Source organism: Eublepharis macularius, chromosome 3, assembly GCF_028583425.1.
Source record: "Eublepharis macularius isolate TG4126 chromosome 3, MPM_Emac_v1.0, whole genome shotgun sequence".
NCBI lineage: Eukaryota > Metazoa > Chordata > Lepidosauria > Squamata > Eublepharidae > Eublepharis > Eublepharis macularius.
In genome coordinates this window covers 52,074,456-52,094,892 of record NC_072792.1, presented here as the reverse complement: position 1 = coordinate 52,094,892, position 20,437 = coordinate 52,074,456, and the positions used below count along the sequence as shown (strand labels likewise).

The following is a 20,437-nucleotide window of genomic DNA, read 5'->3' as shown; positions in this document are numbered from 1 at the left end:
GGCTGAAAATCTCCTGGTACAGAAGGGCCACTGAACACAGTTCTAAGGTAAATTATTAATGATTTAAATGTGTGCCCCATCTAAGAACATAAGAGGTGGAACAAATTGTTCTGAGATTATTACCCTATGGATTTTAGTTATCATTTTGCTTGACTTGTATAAGTCAAATAAGTAAGAAAATGGTGATTTTTGCAGTTGCAAGAATATTTCACATTCTGAATGTCAGCGTTATATTTTCTACGTGATCAGATCCTCTATCTTTTCTAGCAACCTATTTAAAATATGTATGTATATCAGCATGAAAATGATTAAAAATAACTCAGCAAGTCTTTTCATAATAGTTTTAAAAGTCCAATTTGGACTGTATATTCTGTGTAATACCATTTCATTTCCACAGAGCTTATTCCAAGGAAAACTGCAGTTTTCTGTGTAGAACTGGGAGGTATGTGAGCTTAATACTGTAACTATATATACACAGTACTTTTCAAAGTCATATAGGGAAATGTGGAGTGGCTATGAGACCTCTGCTTCTGAAAATTATCATCTATGACACACACACCCTGCACTAACTTGCTGCCCCACCACAAGTGCCCTCTCCCACCCCATGGAAAGGGGCTCTTGGGCAGAACCCCTACTTACCTGTGGTCATGGGCACCTTGGCTGGAGGTTGGAGGTTATGTAAGGTGCCCAAGGAGCTGATTGGGCATGGGGAGGGGGGATTGGCCACCATGAGGGCTTGAGAAGATTGGTCCCTGCAGTAGTTGGCATCCTATGGTCCACCAGGCACAGGGGGGTTTGACTTCTCCCATACAACGTGCACCTATAAGCTGTGCTGTCATTTTCCATTGCATAATTTTCTGCCACTGCTGGAAGCCATCCCATGCCCAGAACGGCTTAGGGAGCTGACTAACTTGCACCCCGCTCCCCCACTTGCCTTTTACCCAATGAGATTAACTCGAGCTCCTGGAGACCCTTTTGTTATTCAGTTCTGCGCATCTTCAGGGTGGGGGCTGAAGCTAGACTGACCTCATACTCACATTCCAGTAGTTTTCCATCTTAGCCAGGCAACCTACTTTGGCTTAAAGCACATGAGGAGAGGGACTAATGATATTCCATATTCATAAGCCTTCTTAATAATGTGAGGGCAAGTCAGACCGCTAACATGCCAGCACAGGGACTTACACCCTGGTAATGCCTGTGCCCAATTGCCATGGCAAGGTGCTGGTGGAGGACCCAGGTGGAGTGGTGCCGGACTGCTGCACCATTGTAGGAAGGGTTGCACCGGCGTGAAGTCCTCATCAGCTCCCAGAGCGGTTTTGGCCCCACCCCCAGGATTGTGTGCAAGTTAGTTATAAATTTCACATTTAGAAATAAAATCCACACTAAAAAATTTCACATTTATGGTTATATTATTAGCAGAAAGAACAGAAATTATTAATATATTTCCTTTCCCCATATTCTGTCAACTTTTCCACGTTATCAAAAGATATTTTAAAAATACATTTCCTATTTAGTGTGTCATTGCATTATTTCATCACTTCAGCTGTAAGAAAGGCAGTCTTCTTTACAATCTCTATAGGCCTATGCCTATTTTTATTAAATATTTACAAAAAAGTTAACTTCAAGCATAGCAGGAAAACCCAGCTTTTAATCTCCCATACTGCAATTCTTGCTTGCTGCCATTATATCAAAATGCCTGCTGCCAAGATGAAAAATCACTTCTTTTTCTTTGCTGGTTTAAAATATCCCCAAATTACAAATTTTGGAGCGAATGGTACCAATATTCCAATAATTTCATGAATTTGTACCCAATACAACTTGCCAAATTTTTGGTACTTACTGCCCCTGCAAATATGCATTAGGCTGACTTTAACATGCCCCTTGCTCCTCTATATTATTAAATAACTGCATGACATTATTGCATAATAATTTTAGGATACTGTAATGAAAGACCATTCAATTTCCTTTTTCATATTCTCATACCTTTAAAGAAATATATTTTTGAAGACCCTATTCTATTTTGAGCAATAAGTATTTTCTAGAGGTATTCAACCAGTAAGTGGTAAGAGTTCAGAAAGTATCCCAATTCTCAGGCTCAATCAACTTTATATACTTACTTATTTCTCTAAATGGATATTCACTTAGTTTCCCAGAGATCTCGTTCTGAATTTAACAATGTTGAAACTATATATTTTTTAAAATTGTTAAATATATTTTGATCCTCCAATTGCTTAGATCTTCATTTTATAGTTTATACAAACAGACATATGTGTATTATGTGCCAGTAGGTTAGGCTAGGCTGAGTGTGTGTGACTGCCCCAAGGTCACCAAGCAAGCTTCTATGACTGGAGATTCAAACCTGAGCCTCCCAGATCCTAGTCTATATAACATTTAGACCACCTGCTCTATATTCATAAGCCTAATCCTAATCATATAGGTCCACTAAGATCCTTAGAGCACACAAGCCCTCCTGGTCTTTCATAATGCTAGAAAGACCAAGCATTCAGGTTATTGCATGCCTCTCATAATCCACCAGGAACACCGAACTCAGTCAAATTTCATAAGAAATGTATGTGATCCTTAGATAATTTTTTTTTTAAAATCAGCATAAGCAGATGCCCGTAGTAATGATCTATTTTGGATTGCCATGAAGAATGACAAATATCATCACTCAAGTAAATATTGATTGTGGCTGTATATAAAATTCTGAGCCTGTGTGATAGACCTCACCATTGTGTTGTATTGGATTCCTACTAATGCTTTGTCTTTGTAAACTTGTATCTAGCTACCCTACAGCATTGTTTAGGGAAATATTCCTGATATTGACTGTACTAAACTCACACTGTGTAATCCGCCTTGAGTCTTAGCAAGAAAGGCGGACTATAAATAAATAAATAAATAAATACATAAATAAACGTTGTCCAACATTTGTGTAAAGTGTTTATGTGCAAATGTTTGTCAGCCTTTTTAGATATTCATATATTATGTTTGTAAAAGCAATCTCTTGCCAACAGATTTGGGAATGCCAGAATAGGACAAGTAACATAATTCTAAATGGTGGGGATTCTTTGACCACCAACTGATTCATTTGTGTAAAAGCAGTCACTGAGTCCTATCAGATTAATTTTAAAAGACTCTACTCGTAAGACACGACCAACCAGGCACTTGAATAGAGAAACACAATGCTCCCATATCTTACGTGTAAATACTGCTTGGCAATGCTACCCTCTTATTCCCTTAAGAGAGCAATCCTAAATACAGTTACTAACCAGTAGTTGTGCTTAGGCTTGCACTGCAAGTGTGGCTGCGAAGGCTCCCACCCCCCCGTAAACTTTGAAGATCTAATTTTAGTACTCATCCATTAATTGGTTTTGCTATTCGAGATGCTTTCTACTCTGCCATTTTTTAGCAAGAGCTCAGCTCCGAGCCTGACTCAAAGAAGAGTTATCTATTGTTCTCTGCCACGCCCTGGTTGCATCTCGACATACATCCGTTCACCTCGGTTTCTCCAGACAGCTTTGACTGAGAGCAATAGACAGATTCCCTCCCTCTTTCCCCGTTTACCCAGAAGTGCTTTGGTGCGCGTGTGTTTCCGCTGGGTTTTCCTGTCTGGAAAGGGAAGGGGGGAGCTGTTTGGTCACTCTGACTCCCAGAGTATATTGTGTATCCTTTCCCTATCCGCTTTGTCTCCCTCGCCCAGCGCTGCAAGCGTAAGGAAGCTCCCCTTCAGCGGCTCGCCTCTTGCGCCCTGGGCGCAGCAGCAGCAGCAGGAGGAGGAGGAGGAGGAGAAAGGCGAGGGAGGGAGCGACTGACTGACTGAGTGCGTCCGGGTGCCTTTTTATTGTTCGCGTGCGGCTTTGGGTGGGTGAGTGCGAGGCGCTCTGCGCGCGCGCGAAGAAGCGGGGCGCCTGCCCGTTTTTCTCCCACTGCCGGCTCTGGGGTCTGCTATGTTGGATGCAGCCGCTTAGGGAGCGGGCGAGAGAGATGCAACCTGGGAATAGCCGTTCCTTCTCCACTATGGTGTAAACCCGCTTCAGAGCGACTCTCGCCCCTGCCAGACAGACAGACGGAGGAGCAGAAAGGGACGCGTGCATACAAAAATATTAATAATAAACTCCTTTCAAGCTCAGCCCCCCCCCGCCCCTGAACACCGGGAAGAGAAGCAGCCTAACGCTTCCCCCCCCCCCTCTTCCTCTCCATCCTTCCAATCAAGAAGAGTTTTACCCTGGAGTGAAGAAAGCAGGAGGAGAAAGGAGGTTTTAAGAGGAGAGGGTTGTGGTTTTTTTTTCTTCTTTCCCCGTTTTCTTTTAACTTTACATTTTCAAGCTGGAGCGGCAGCGCCGGGCCTTTCCTTTTTTTTTCTTTCCAGAGGAAAAAAATTAAATACAACAGAAGGGGAGAAAAATGGCGAACGACTCTCCTGCAAAAAGTCTGGGAGACATAGACCTTTCCTCTTTGCGGGTGAGTGTGACTGAGGGGGGGAAAGAGCTGCTTGCAGACGCGACCCCCTTTCGCCTCGCGCTTCTCCTGCGTCCTGTGAGGCACACAAAAGCGGGCGACGTCTTCCCCTGGCGTGGCTTTTGTTGTTCGGAGCAGGGCTGGGGCGGAGGGGAAAGAAAAGGGTGGTGTGTGGGAAACGGGGAGAGGTCGGGTCTGTGTTGCTGGGGAGAAGAAGCTGCAAGCGTGTCCCTAACCGGGGTAGCTGTTGCTTGGAAGGGCCCCCTAACGGGCTCACCTCCCCCCCCCCCATTTTGTTCCCTTAGAGTATGAGCCATGGGAAAGGGGTGGGGGGCGGGCCGTAGAATGAGTCTTAGGCAGCTTTCCTTTGTTTGCATGTATTGGCATGTGTGCGTTGAAAAACAGGGCGCAACAGCTGTACAGCCAAACATCTTCTCTGGACTGTATTTTTGGGAGACATTGAGTCAGTAATGACTTCTTAATAACATAACCCCCCTCCCCCTGTTCTCTCTCTTTTTTCTTCTCCCTACCCCAATACCTTTGTTGTGTAGGATCCTGCTGGGATTTTTGAGCTGGTGGAAGTGGTAGGCAATGGCACATATGGGCAAGTTTATAAGGTTTGTTATAAGATTTCTCTCTCTTTTTTAAACGTTTTGTACCCAATGCTAATTTTCCTGTATAAGTTGATGGCTGTAGGCCTCTATCCCTGTTTTGTCAACAAAAGTTAAGGAAAATAAATTTCCTGTGGGTTTGTGAGAAAGCTGTCAACGGCATTGCCCCCCTCCCCAGCCCATTTGGCTTTACAGGGATGTTGGTGATGAGAGACTAGAGTTAGTTGTTTTTGTGTTCTCCCTTCCCCAATCAAACAGCAAAAGTGATTTTCAGCCCTATCAGTCACACTGGTGTGATCCTGAGGAAATCGAAATTGGGATGGTTTCAGTGAAATTAGGATGGTTTCAATGCCAGACATGCCCTGCTTTTATTAAAAGTAGTCACATAGTTTGTTTTAATGAAAACAGCACTTGCTTTCTTTGTTATGAACCTGTCAAGGTGTGTGAAGATTGAAAGACTGGCTATGCATTGGCTTCAGTTGTTGCTAATTGTGTAGGAGGGTGTGTATGCAAAGGGGTGGGGTGAAAGTGGGGGGAAAAGATCAGGAAAGGATATTGTCTGTCTGGAGAACATAAAAACAAAATTCCTAGAATAACCTGTTTGACAAGTAGATGATGATTTGGGGGAAAATCACAGGAGGGGAAGGTAGGATGCTGAAAGGTATTTTGTCTTTCTGAAGGCTGGTTGTGCAGTTAAGCTTTACCCATCCCCCATCTGTTATATAAATGGAACAAATACTGGAATTTTGCAGCTATGTAATGTTTAGTCATCTATATGACTACATTTTCTGTCATACATATTATATGAGTTAAGGATGGCAAGCTCAAGGAAGTGTTGTATAGATTAAAGGCTAAAAAAAGATAACAACAAAGTGCATTTGTTTCAAGTGAACCTAAAACATTTGACAGTTTCATAAGATTCAGGTTTTTTAAATGGCTGCTTCATATAGGAGGTTTTTTCTACCTGTCCAGGTGTGTGCTTTCACCACATGTATATATCACACATGATGGAAACATGTGATATATACATATGAAATACTGTTTTCTGTATGAAAGTGATACCTTGTGGGAAAATTGATGTGTGAGGCGATTCCCAATATCTTGTTCCTTGTAGATAAATATATGTTAGATTTGGAAGAGAATTGTGTGTACAGCAATGTCATAAAGTGGCTTTGGCCTTTCTGTAAACAAAAGGAGCTAGTTGTATGCAATATTAAAAACATTCAATATGTCTGATTTCAAGATTATTTTAAGCCTGATCTTTTGATACTGATCTCAGGTTAACCTATTTCTTAGTTACATTCTCATAATTCATGTGCCAGCGAAGCTTACATCATTGTGGGTGTGTCTCTTTCTTCCCCCCTCAGTAGGAACAGGATTGTGTACATTTATGACTTTTTATAAACTTAAAATCAGTAAAGGTTGAGTCCGGTAGCACTTTAAAGCACCAAGAGTTTCTAAGCTATAAACTTTATAGAGTCATGCTCCTTTTGCCAGGTAAGTGTGGGAATGGCTACCCAACTGAAATTAAAATCAGTAAAATGTAAATCAGTCTGCCAGCTGACTGATTCACACAATTTCTTAATTAACTGATAGGATACAGGTTACTTCATGTGAGTTTCAGTGCCACAGATTCCTATGTGGTGAAAACAGATGGTCATCTCTAGCCAGATATACACAAATAGTGGCTTGGTTAATATAAACAAAGGCCTTAGTTATTGTCATTAATGCTCTGTCAATGCATACAATTAATGAAGAAGAGAGTTGAAAACACCAGTGGAATATGGCTCATACAAATACATCTATCTTAATAATATACATGGGACAAAGCATCATGGACCTTACTAAGCATGTGCTATCACTGTGTCAGGAATATTATGTGATGTTCCATTTTGTTTGCTTCTGCTATGTAGCAGAATCTAGATAAAGAGGAATCTTAACCACCTATCTGATATTCAGGGTCAGGGAGAATGTGATTTCATCCTTTGTATTTTTTTGGAATATGGTGGCAGCATAGCAATGAAAACATTGGTCTTTCTCACCAATGAGAACCAAAAGTAGCTTGCATTGTTTCTCTCTCCTCCATTTTGAAAGTAGATACTTCTTAATATATTATGGAAGTAGTCCTCAGGCTAAATGGCATGTGAGGAATACGGGATGAGTAGATCCATGCAGATTTTGGTATGTGGTGAACTTGTTCTATGATTACTTCAGTGTGTGCCTAGGCTTCCAACTGAAGCTACACGTGGTGCCATGCTAATCTTAGTGGTTGTACCTTTGTGTCAGCATGAACAATCAGAGGAGAATTGTGCACAGTGAATACAGTGAGACAATTTCATGATCTCTGTATACTGAATTCTGCATGAACGTTAATTGAATACTGGTGTTTTCTCAGTAGTAGCATCTTGGGGCTAGTTTATCTTCTGAGAGGTTTCCTGCTGATATTCTCAAAGAGTTGTGTCGCATCTTTAAGGTATGTGTCTGCAAACTGCATATTTGGGTGAGATAGATGTGTAGAACCAATATTACCATTGGCCTAAATGTTGTTCATCAGAAAGAGCTTCTAGCCTGGGACTTGTTGAGTTTGGGAAAATATGAATCGTCTATTTTTAAACAACGAAAGGGTACCAAAATCTGCAGGACTGGGGCAATGTGAGAACTAAACAGTAGATTGCTTATTAGTTTATTTTAACAACCTGTATGTTAATTAATTTGATATTGACAATACTACAGTTTTGAAATTGTTTGGTATATGAGTGGAGTATACTGTTAAATTCTGTTTTGTGTTAAACTTTTGGTGTGGAAGTTTTCTGGTTCAGTTCATGCAAATCTTGCTGAAGTGTAAAGAGTGAAGCTTTTCCTGTGAATAATACAGAATTTGTATCTAGAAAGCAGAGTATTGCTAGCATGTGAAAAGGGAAGTTTCTCTTCAATGTGGTCAATTAAATACTCAGATAAATGGCATTGGCATGTTTAGACTTGTCCACAGGCATTCTCTCCTTGCAGAATAAGAAAGTGAAATTCTGTTGCACATATTTTTCTGTGTTTATATGTAGTATAGTGAGTCTTCTTGTTCTTCTAGAGTCAGTAAATTTGAGTAACATAATTTTGGGCATGTTTAAAATGACCTAAATTAGCTTGAAAATGGTCTATGGTTTTTCTTCATCTCTGGATTTCTCTTGTTCTAGCAGTCTTGGTCTCTTAGAAAGTTTAAATAAAGCCTGAATTTGTACTTCTATGTTTGTAAACAAATGTAATGCTGGTTCAGCAGTTTTCTGTGTGTACCTCAAATGTTTGGGATTTTAAGTGTGTTGAGAAACAAGCAATTGCTGGAGCTGCACAAACACCTCTAATGGAGTACCTCATCATAACTGTTTGCGTCTGGCACATATTAATATGAATAATGTACCCTTTTAATCATCTGTATAATGGTTTGGAGCAGAGAGTTGGGATTGGATGATTTTAGGCTTTCATTCTACTCTGTTACTCTAAAACTTCTTAAAGATGTATGATTAATTCTTGTTGATTGTATATAAAAGCTATATATTTCCACTGTCTAAAGTACAATCCAAATCAGAGTTATACTTTCAAGCCATTGAAACCATTGATTAGGCTTGTGCTGTAGCTTTTGAATTTCATATGTCTGACAAGCACAAGGGTAAAACCCCATGAATTAGCATGCTCTACTTTGTTGCTTCTTATTCTTTGACTCCTTCAGGTTCAGAAGGCACAAGAGCAAACTTCTGCCATGCATCTATGTTGTTTTCTGTGTTCTGAAAGCTGTTTGTGACTCATGAGTAGCCCCTGTTCTGTATTGGCTTTGAATATAGTGTGCAGAACCCACCTGACATTTGTCCCTGCCCATTGTCTGTTCCTTGTCTACCTGTAGCACATCACACTGTGACAGCTAGGTCAGAAGCTGGTGGTGGTATAGATATGTGGCCCTCAACATTTTAATGTTAGGAAGGGCGTAGGGCATAGAGTTGGCAGTGAACTTATCACTGTTGGCCATAGTTAAGTGACAAATTAGAATTCTGCTGTTTGTGTACAGTATTCAGTTTACAAAGAAGAAAATCAGGATTTTAGGAGATAACCAAGTGGTCAGTACTAATTTTTTTTTTTTTTTGCTTGGAAGGACTAATTTAACAATGATGTCAAGACATCGAAGCTCTGTAAAAGATAATTGAAGACGGGACTTGATTAATTCTTTTCCCCTTTTAAGACCAGAAACAAAAACTGAACCATGCAAAGATAGGCGACATTCCAAAAACAGCTGCTGTAAATATTTTTCATGTGTATTTGGAGTCTCACAGCACAGGCTAATGATTAGGAAGTAATTGACATGTTGGATTTCAGCTTGGTGGGAAATATGCCATTAGAATTGAGTGGGATTCTCCTAGTTCCCATAATTCAAGCCTCTACCGCTTTCTACAAGCCTTGTGAGAATTAATTCATAGTGAAGGCTTCTTTTGTTTGATTCATATTGCAGCCTTTCAAAGCTACATGTAAATTATGCATATTGTCTTAAGTTCTGACCCATAAAAGAGAATGGTGTAAATGAGGGATGATTTACATGCTGATGTGAAAACAATCCAATGCTCCTATACAGTCTGTTGCTTTTAATGTATATGGTTTATAGGAACCCACTCATTGCACAATCATCACCTTACCCTTTAGGCCACTCGAGCAAACAGAGATAATGGTGACTTCACGTTATTTTGTTAAACATGAGAGAGCAATTCTTTTCTTATCAGTCTAAAGGCAAACTGTGTTGGTATCGGTGAGGTCACTTACTCTCCGGAACGAGACCAGACGACTTTCTCAAAATATGAATTGCTTTTATGTTCTCTCTGGGTAGTCTTCTGTGGTGCTGTACTTGACTATTGATGATTAATCACTTCTTTAAATTTTGCGTGCTGGTAGCTTTGTTATGACTAAAAGAAATTCCACTTCTGTCTTCAACACTGCTATCTATATATGTCAAATAGTTTGAATGAAATGGAAAGGCTAGGTCAGGTGGACAGCCTGCAGGGATTACTGTGATGTTTCTTGATTTTAATTATTTATCAATACAACTATCTAATTGTTGGTAAGTACATGGCTGTTTCACTGTTTTGTATTACCCAGTCCTAATTTACCTCTGTCAGATCCTCTTCTAAGTCTTGTGCCTTAGCTCATATTGTAGGCTCTTAGGCCATGGGGATTTTCTAATTAAGGGAGTGGAAAAGATGCACTGTGATAACGTATGAAAAAGGAAGAAGGAAATAGTTAAATAAAACTTTGAAAGCTGTTATGCTGATGCCCTCAATCCAATAGTATATACAAATACATTTGGTAGAAAAGGCACAGTACTTTAATGGACTCTTTCCTTCCTTTTTAAGTGGATTGTAAAATTTAACTTAGGGTTTTTGGCCTAAGATACTGCGGGTGGGGAGGACAGCATGAGAGACCCAAGTGGGTAGATCTAGTCTCTGTGGTCTTGAATCGTAGATGTGACATTTTATTAAACTGGGCCAACTCATGTTAATGTCCTGTGTATGTTTTGCACGGTCTTTTCCCATCTAATACTTAGTAAAAATAGGAATTGTGGCTTCCTGATGGATTTTTATTACGTGTTTGCTTTAAGAAGAAAGGAAGCCTCTAGTCAGGAGTTCTGTTTGGCATTGCAAGTGTAAAAGACTGCAGCAGTGGCTTAAAGCTGGAATGTTAAGGTTCTCAACATTGATATTCAGGAGTATTGCTGTGGAGGAAACGATCAACTTTGTGGAAAATTTATTTTCCAGTCTTCCAGTTCTAGAATTTTGAGTTGTCAACCTGTACATACATACTGTTCAGTTTTCTTACTTAACATCATGAGCTCTATTGTGGAATCTCTTGGTCGGTCATGAGAAACATGAAGAGTTATGGACAGACTTATATTTTATCACTGCTTAGTCTGTTTTCATAAACAAAAGTGTTTAAAAATGTGGAATATAAAATTTAATACATTCTAATGTCCTCTGGCCAGTGATTAAGCAAGGGCAAATGAAAACAATAGGACAAAATTGGATAGAATTGACCAGAACCCATGGATGTTTGAGGGAAGGACTATGGCCATGGTAGAATATCTGCTTTGCTTGCAGAAGGTCTCAAGTTTAATCTCTGGCATCAGGTAGCAGGTGATGCAGAAGATCTTTGCCCAAGACTCCAAAGAGCCGCTGCCGGTTTCAGTAGACAATGCAGACCTTGTTAGAGCAATGGTATGACTCGTTGTGAGTCATCTTCATGTGGAAAAGATCACTAAACCTTATCTTGGGTAAGTGCAATCTAACTAACCCATCCTGATCCATTTTGTTGCTTGTAGGAACAACACAGAGCATAAGTAAGACTGGGGGAGTCAGTGGCAGTCATTAGAGGGAGAACAGGTGTTTTGATCAGACAAGTGATATGGGTTTGTTGTAAGACTACTATCAACACCATGAAGAGCTGGGTCCAACTTTTAGTTGGCCTACAGGCAAAAGATTGCTGTTGATTCTTGTATTTCAAGTTTTATAGGATATGAATGCTTCCCCCTTACATTGTCATAATACTTAGTCTTTTCCAAGCAATTGAGGACACAAAGATGCAGTAGTGAGTAAGGGCAAATGACAAATTCAATGCTTTTCCTACATAGATGCCACCTTGGTTTAGGATAAACTATAAATGCTGCCTTTGCACAATCACAGGTGATAAATGTGCATGTCTTTTGCTGTTGAGTTATGCTATGGCTTCAGCTTCCCTGTGATGTAGCTGTAGTCTTGGGTTAAAAGTAAATGTTACAGCACAGACATATATAGCATCAACCCACAGACTGATGCTTCTTTGCAGAAAAAGCATGTTTGAAAAGCAAACACAGATTTAGAAATCCAGATGTGAGGGTTCATGGATGCATGACTTGTCAGGGAAGTGAATTCCTATTCAGAAAAGGCTAAAACGGTTCACTGTTGGTGAGGGCATAAAGCTTCCCTCCCTCGTTATTTTGAAAACATATTAGATACCATTAGATAAACTTAGTAGAATAAACTGTTCATTGTGGCCCACATTTAAAAACGGAATCTTTCCTGTTAAGCAAAGGGTCTCATCCTTATAGATACGGTTTTTTTGTGACAGTTTTTGGGCATACCAGTATCTTTCCTCATCCACACACAATATTAAATGGGAGGTGGGCATAACAATCCCTTTTCTCATCCGCATAAAATATTAGTGTCTGTTTCAAAGTTGTTATGATTCACTTTTGGATAATGAGTTATTGGGTAACACCAGCACCATAAGGGAATCCTACTAAGAATTCCACATCAGTCTGAGATATACTTTGTGTGCCGGGTTGTGGCACAATTGAGGAATGTGTTGTTTAGTGAGACTCAGTTACATTTCCTATAGGCTGTAAGCAGCTAGTAAAGATCTTCCTTGCTTTTCTTATTTTTGATGTGAGCCAAATCAATAAGTTATGGCTCATACACAATGTGTGTGTGCAATATCTTCCTCATACTATTGCTTTTAGAGTTGTTAGATTGTCTTAGCTGTTGCTTTATGTATATATATTAGTCAGTGTGTTTTTTGGTAAAAAAAATCTAATGAAATGGTTCTCCTAAGTTTCAGACTGTCTGCTGATTTTGGATATCAGCTAGAAGGAAAAGTCTTATTTTTCAATCAAAGGAGTGTAGAGCTAGTTAATTTACATGGCTTGCATTGTGGTTGGTGTCTCTGGATTCATGGGTTGCCTGCTTTAGTCTCAGTAAGAAAAGTGGACTAGGAAGGAAGCATCACTGGCTGCCATCAAACCTACTGACCGATAGAGGATAAATTTTATTTATGACTAGCTTGCTACCTGTGCTTTGCTACGGTATTTAACTACTTTAAATCCAGTTAAAATACTTAGGAGTATGTAACATTTTTTGGTTTGTGGGTTTTGTTTTTGGTTTTTTGAGTTGGTTTTGTAGTATATTAGTGTAGTACCCGAACTTCACAGAGGTGTTTGACTAAAGCGAATCACGTTGATGCCGAAAACTGATGAAGTGAATTTCGAAATGTAACATTCGTTGAAGAGATTTTAAAAGGAAAAGATTGTAGTGCAATGAAGAAAGTGAAAAATATGTACAACCGTTTTTTTTCCTACTGAAGGACCTCTTTGTGGACTACATTGGTGGTTTTCCCCTCAGGTGCTAGGATCACCAGGCTGCTGGGTGAGCTCATTCTGGAGCAGGCCACGTAGAACTGCCCATGTAAGAAGCAGTCCTCCCTCAAGTCAATTCCTGCCACTGTCAGTGCCTGCCCCTAGGACTTGTTGATCATCATAGCAAAGCAGACCTTGACTGGGAACTGCAGTCTCTTGAACTCTAAGAGGTTATCTGATAGTATGAGTGGTATACGTGGTATAAACACTGACTCCCCCCAAGCACTGCTGGTGAGCAATGTGGCCTCGATGATGTTCCTATGGAGGGCTTTCACTCACATTCTGGTGCCATTGCAGAGTTTGGGTGGGCTGAGGTTCTGGAGCAGCATCACTGGAGCCCCCACTTTGAAGAGAAGCTTGTGGGCTGGGAAGCCAAGAGGGCTGAGTGTGTTGAGGAACTCCACGGGTTAGTGAACTGCGTCATCCATTTGCACTACTGAGTCCACAGATCTGTACTCCATTTCTGCCTCTTTGAGGGAGTTAAGTTGTGTTTCATTAATGATGGCAGCCTTGTCATTCATGGGGGTCAGAATGTCATGCTTGCACAGCCAGTCCGTGGACTTCTCCGTGATAGTGGCAATATCAGGGTATATCGTGGCTGTTAGGTCTGCTAGGGTCATCACTACTGTGCCCAAGCCTGCAGGGATGGTCACCTTGCCCTTAGACTCAGGATACTCTCTATCCCCTATTTTTAGTAGGAGTTCAGAGAATTCCCCAGCAAACACCTTGCTTCTCAGGTGGAGCTTCATGTTCTTTCTTAGTGAGAGTTTCCTGATGTGGGGCCACAGATACGATGCCTTGACACACATGGTAACCTCGTCAGCTCGAGTTCCCCTTGGTACTACCTGCAGAGTCTGCCAGAAGTCTCCAGCCAGCAGCATGGTGACTCCCCCCATCACTCTCTCTTGTTGTCCCTGACATCTTTGAGGGTTATGCTCAGTGCCTCAAAATACCCTTTGTGCACCATGGTGTTCTCATCCCAAACAATGAGCTTACAGTTCCACAACACTTAGGCCATGTTGCTTTGTTTTGAGATGCTGAACAGGGGTGTTTCTGTATGGATGAGGCAGCTTGAAGGTAGTGAAGGATCATATGACATGCCTGAGTGAGCCTTGACCTTCCATGGAAGTGAGTGCCTCTCTAATCTTCCAGGATTGCTTTGCTCATAGAGAGACTCTGCCGCTCTGTGTACCTTGGGGTGATCTTGATGGTACTTGGCCACTGCTGCTTGGTGCACCGCAGGAGTACGATGTACATATTTCTTTGCCAAACCTCTAAGTTGCTTCCTCCTTTTAGCGTCGGTGTATCTTGCACGATGTCTGCCAGGAGGCTTCTTGGGGGCAGTAAGAGGTGATGGCTGTGCGCAGTGTGAGGTGGAGCTGGACTGAGGGAGGGCTGGTGTGGTGGGCACTTCAGCAGGTTCATGTGAGAGGCTCATATCAAAATGGCCCCTAGAAAGGTCTTGCACCATCTCCCCATGAACATTCAAAAACTCAGTTATCATACTGACTTTTATATAAAATCACTATTCAGGAGTTGTGTACCGTCTTTCTTAAACTGTCTGCAGTTTCCTTTACCTGATTTTTACCTCAGAATACAGAGTTCCACAGCTGACCCATCAGGGAGGGGGAGTGTGAGCAGGCAGAAGCCTGCCAGACACACGGAAAGCCAGGCCCCATAGGAAGATTGGCAACCCTAGAGAGGAAGACTGGGAGGTGTATTTTACCTCAGGACACATTCAATGCCTCCCAACAGCAACTGCATACTGTTTAGAATGTTGGGGTGATGACCAATCAGGCTGCATATGCAAATGACCTTGAAAGGCTGGCCCAATCAGGGAAGAGTGGCTGAATTGGCAGTTGGCGGGGCGGGGGGAGCAAGCATCAGCCTGCTAGCCACACTGGGAAGCTGCATCCCTATGGGAAAACATTTTTTACCCCCTTAGGGGGCGAATTTCTTAAAATCCCTTCTTAGTTGGTGTTTACATCATGAAAGGAATGTTCTCCCCAATTTTCATGTTTCTAGGTCCAGGGGTTTGGGCTGGGTGATGATGAGTCAGTCAGGACGCTTGTCTTTATATATATATAGAATAATGTTTGAGTAGATCATATAGCAGCAAGGTATCTTTCAAATTGCTACTGTTTTTAAAAATGCAAAAGTAAGCAATTCAGTTTGTCTGACTGCTTAGCAACTAACTATGCATATCATTAAAAAAAATCTGCATAGCTAAAAAGGGTTCCCTGGCCATAACTTTTATTTTTCTTTTAAATCTTTATGAAATTTGTCCATAAAGTTTGCCTGCGTTTCAGTAATTTAGGAATGTTTGTGCTTGTAATTTATGTACAGGGTACTAATAAATCATGGAGATACTGGCCCTTGATTGCAAACGAGTGGATACTTTTTTGTTATTGCAGTAATCTAAAAAATCCCCGCAGAGGTTTGGTGATGCAATGCATCTCAGTGTATCTTCAAGAGTACAAAGCTTAATTGCAGCTCTTTGTGAATCCTCTAAAGACATTTGTAGCACCATGTGTTATTTACTGTGCAATGGCTTAATGATCTTAAGGTGGGCGATGGACCAAGTACTGCACTGAGTATCTGCTGTCTGGTCCTTAATTTTCAATCTTTTTGAGATTACACTGGGTAAGTTTGAGGGAGCCTGAAGTAGTGTATTTTGAACATTAAACTGTGAGGTTTTCTTCTATATAAATTTGTACTGTCCAGAGAGTAGCAAATGAAAATGCTTCAGTAAATGAAATCAAAAAGAGTCCAGTAGCACTTTTAAGACTAACCAATTTTATTGTAGCATAAGCTTTCGAGAATCAAGTTCTCTTCGTCAGATGCATGATCCGAACTGGTCAAATACAGAAGAGGAGGGGAGAGAGGGGAGAAAGAAGGGGACATATATCACAAGGGGACAGAATGCAATTAGCGTGGAGGCAATCAAAACATTCCTTTGCTTGGAAATGTAAACATCTCCTTTTGGTGTGCAGTCAGTTTGCCGTATTAGTTTGTAGCAGTGAAAGTATCCAATTCCTATGTAGTATAAGCCTTCAATAACCACAGCTCTCCCTGCCAGCTGCATCTGACAAAGAGAACTGTGGTCCCCGAAAGCCCACACCAGGCGCCACTGGGCTCCCCCAGACCACGCCTCTGTAAAGGGAATCTGTTACCTGTGATAATGTGATAACCATTCATAGTCTCTATTCAGTCCCAGCTTGACAGAGTCAAATTTGCATATGAATTCCAATTCAGCAGCCTCCCGTTGGAGTTTGTTTTTGAAAGGTTTCTGTTGAACCACAGCGACCTTTAAGTCTTAAAGGACTTAAATAAAAGTGGCCCTTTATTACCCAAGCCTTGTGTCTGCCTCTTATTCCGACTGGGGGAGCAAATTATATTGATTTACAGTAAGCCATTGGCATCATGTTGGTTATGCCATCAGGTTACCTTTCCCTCACTCTCTTAATAAATGTCCCCCTCCTTTTTAAAAAAAATGGATCTTAAGTTAGATTTTTGTAACCAGGTATTTGTAAAGATGTTTTGCATTATTTCTTTTTCCGAAATGCATCTTTCTGGGTTGTTTTTGATATCTCGTAATTTCATTTTGGCCCTGTTCAGTGGTTCAAAGTAATCTTAAACATGAAAAGAAAGTAAAAGTTTCAGTCTTCATAAACATCACAAATCCTAATAGACTCACAGTGTAATCCTAAGAAGAGTTACTCCAGTTTAAGCCCATTGATTTCAGTGGACTTAGAAAGGAGTAACTCTGCTTAGGATTGCACTGTAAATATCTCATCCCTCCACTGATTATTAAGAACCAGTCAAAATTGAGATTTTAAAATATGTTTTGAAGAATTGAGGAAGGGACAGTCTTCCAGGGAAGGTCTGTTCAATGGCACTGAGTAGTAGTCAAATGCTTGTTTGTGTGTCCTTGGAAGACATGGAAAGATTTAAGTAGGTACTCTTTAGTTTTTGGTTGTTGTGGGTTTTCCGGGCTGTATTGCCGTGGTCTTGGCATTGTAGTTCCTGACGTTTCGCCAGCAGCTGTGGCTGGCATCTTCAGAGGTGTAGCACCAAAAGACAGAGATCTCTCAGTGTCACAGTGTGGAAAAGATGTAGGTCATTTGTATCTACTCAGGAGGGGTGGGGTTGAGCTGAGTCATCCTGTAAGAGTTTCCCAGGGTGTGGAATGCTAATGGCGGGAGGCTTCACTGTATCCTGAGGAGGTTCTTTTGCATATGGATTGGTACTTGATGTGCTAATCTTCTCTGCAGGGCTATTGTCGGGGATAGAATGTTTTGTTAGCCTGGTGTTTTTCAGAACTGGAAACCATGCTCTGTTCATTCTTAAGGTTTCTTCTTTCCTGTTGAAGTTTTGCTTATGCTTGTGAATTTCAATGGCTTCCCTGTGCAGTCTGACAAAGTAGTTGGAAGTGTTGTCCAGTATTTTGGTGTCCTGGAATAAGATACTGTGCCCTGTTTGCGTTAGGCTATGTTCAGCCACTGCTGATTTTTCAGGTTGTCCAAGGTTGTCTTTCATGTTCTTTTATTCTTGTCTGGATGCTACGCTTTGTGGTCCCGATGTAAACTTGTCCACAGCTGCAGGGTATACGGTATACTCCTGCAGAGGTGAGGGGGTCTCTACTGTCTTTTGCTGATCGTAGCATCTGTTGTATTTTTCGGGTGGGTCTGAACACTGCTTGAAGGTTATGCTTTTTCATAAGCTTTCCCATCTGATCAGTAATTCCTTTGATATATGGCAAAAACACTTTTCCTGTAGGAGACTGTTTTTCCTTGGTTGTTTGATTCATCCTGGGTTTGATTGCTCTTCGGGTTTCATTTCTGGAGTAGCCATTTGCCTGAAGTGCGTGGTTTAGATGATTAATTTCCTCATTGAGAAAGTGCGGCTCACATATCCGTCTTGCACGATCCACTAATGTTTTCATTATGCCTCTTTTCTGTCGGGGGTGGTGATTGGAGTTTTTGTGTAAGTACCGATCAGTGTGAGTTGGTTTCCTGTAGACCTTGTGACCTAACTGAAAGTTTGCTTTGCGGATGACCAAGGTATCAAAGCAAACGTTCAGTTTGGGAATGGGGATGGGTTGTAGCAGGGGTCCCCAATGTGATGCCCGTGGGAACAGTTGTGCCCTGCTGACACCCTTCCTGGTGCCTACCAAGTGTTTTTAGAAAATGAGCAGGGCCAGGTGGGGCTTTTGCAAAGCATGGCTTCAGATTGGCCAGTATTGATTGGCTGTGCAGAAGCTGCTTCCATAGCACAAGGATCTTCACTGTGTGACTGAAGGTAAACTGTAGCAGCTATTTTGTGACTGGCTGTCCCTTCTGCAGCAGCCATTTTGTTGCTGCACCAACCACACTGTGCCAGAATTTCAAATGTGCTCACAGGCTCAAAAAGATTGGGGACCCCTGGGTTGGAGGTTCAGCTGAGGGCCTATCTTAATGACACAGCTGTGCTGTGTGACCTATTGTGCCTGGCAATGCAGGCACGCTGTGCCCGAACGTCTCTGCTTCTCATACCCAGCTCATGAACTCCATGCCTCCTTGGAAAAAGCATAACTCATAATCTTGTTGGTTGGTTACATGCCAGTTGCATTTATATCATATCCTTTCCCCCATGGATGTTAAAATGGCATAGGCTTGTAAATAGTCTAAGTTACTGGAGAGAGAAACTTCACAAAATTGCAAAAATATCTATTGTTTCATAAACTACTAACATAGCCATGTGTGAGCAAGGGAAGTTTGTGAGTTATTATCTCTTGTGGACTCAATTGTATTAACGACCTTTAGAGTTTAATTAGGCTGAGAGAGAGAGAGGTTTGTTAGTGGGTGGAATCCAGTGGACACTCAATGTGATCTGGAGTCTTCCTCCATATTAAGAAGCCATCTTTCAACTTAAGTGGAAGGAAGAGCCCATTAAATGGGAAGAAAGTTTCTTATGCTAGGGGGAGGCTTTGAACTTTACTGAGCAGAGCGGTTGGATCTACCCCTTTGAGTTTCATAGCTCTACTCTGGGTTGTTAGCCTTTGGATTGTATGACGTTTTTATTATCAGATATTTAAATGGCAATCCTGTATCTTAATCTTTTCTGTGAAAATATCCAGAAATTTTATTTTATTTTTAAATTTTATCTTGATGGGACATTTAATTTTCTTTCATATTTTTGCTGTGGCTCTTTGCTAATGCAATAAAGATTAACGATGATGAACTCTGTGGGAAATCACCTGATTTCATCTCCCTGATCTGTGTCCAGTTCGTCTAAGGATCACAAGGGCTCTTTTAGCCAGTATTAAAAGTTGGCTTGTTGGCCCCTACATAATTCTATAAGCTCCAAGTCTTCAAATGCTACTGCATTCTATCTGCTGCCATTGGCACATGGCCCACAACTCTTCTGATACTAAACTCTTTGTTAGTATTGCTTTAACTTAAACTTTGTGGCTATGTATGCTAAGTGGTTGTAAATTCCATTGTGGCATATATAATGGAGACTACTTATTACATCAACTGAGATGTTAAAATACTCTGAAATATGTTGGTTTTAACATAATTGTTATTAATAGGTGGTGTTCTTAATATACCTTTAATTTCCGGTGTGTATGTTTCAAAAGAATGGAAGAAGTTAAGATTTCATTGTATTCTTTTTTCTGTTTCTTAAAGAAGATACAGAACTAAAGATACACTCTAGGAAGGGAATTTGAATCCTTTCAGTGTCCCATGTTTTGCTTATGTAAACGTTTAATTTTCTTAACACTTGTATAATAATTTAAATATGTAGAGGAAGGCTTGCAATATGCAAGCTATTAATTTATTGCTAGCCATGCTGATATATTTTCATAACTTCGTATTTAAACTGTTGCTAACCCATGTGTTTTCAGTATACTCTTGTAGGGAAGAAAATAATGGAAACTTATGAATACTGTATAGCACAGCACCCCACCCCAATCTATTGCAGACCTCTTTGGAATGCTTTAAATAACAAATTAATGAAAACCTTGTTTAACAATTACTAATGGAAAGGCGTATGGTGCTCCAAAGACATCTAAAGCCAGCTTATTAGACACTATGGAGAATGTTGTATGTACTTTACTTAAACCTAAATTACTTAAAGCTCTCTTCTGGGAGCACATTAATATAGGGAAAATATTTTAAGCCTTTAAACAAAT

The 20,437-nt window shown here is 40.8% G+C and overlaps 1 protein-coding gene across 5 annotated transcripts in view; it reads left to right on the top strand.

Moving 5' to 3' along the window:
• The first annotated feature begins 4,201 nt into the window (after nt 1–4,201).
• Nucleotides 4,202–20,437, top strand: part of MAP4K4 (mitogen-activated protein kinase kinase kinase kinase 4) — a 203,807-nt gene continuing 187,571 nt past the window's right edge. For all 5 annotated transcript variants that reach the window (XM_054975127.1, XM_054975128.1, XM_054975125.1 and 2 more), the window contains exons 1-2: nt 4,202–4,461; nt 5,010–5,075. In XM_054975127.1, the coding sequence (XP_054831102.1) occupies nt 4,405–4,461; nt 5,010–5,075 (123 nt within the window). In that variant the 5' untranslated portion in view covers nt 4,202–4,404. The remainder of the gene's footprint in view (nt 4,462–5,009; nt 5,076–20,437) is intronic.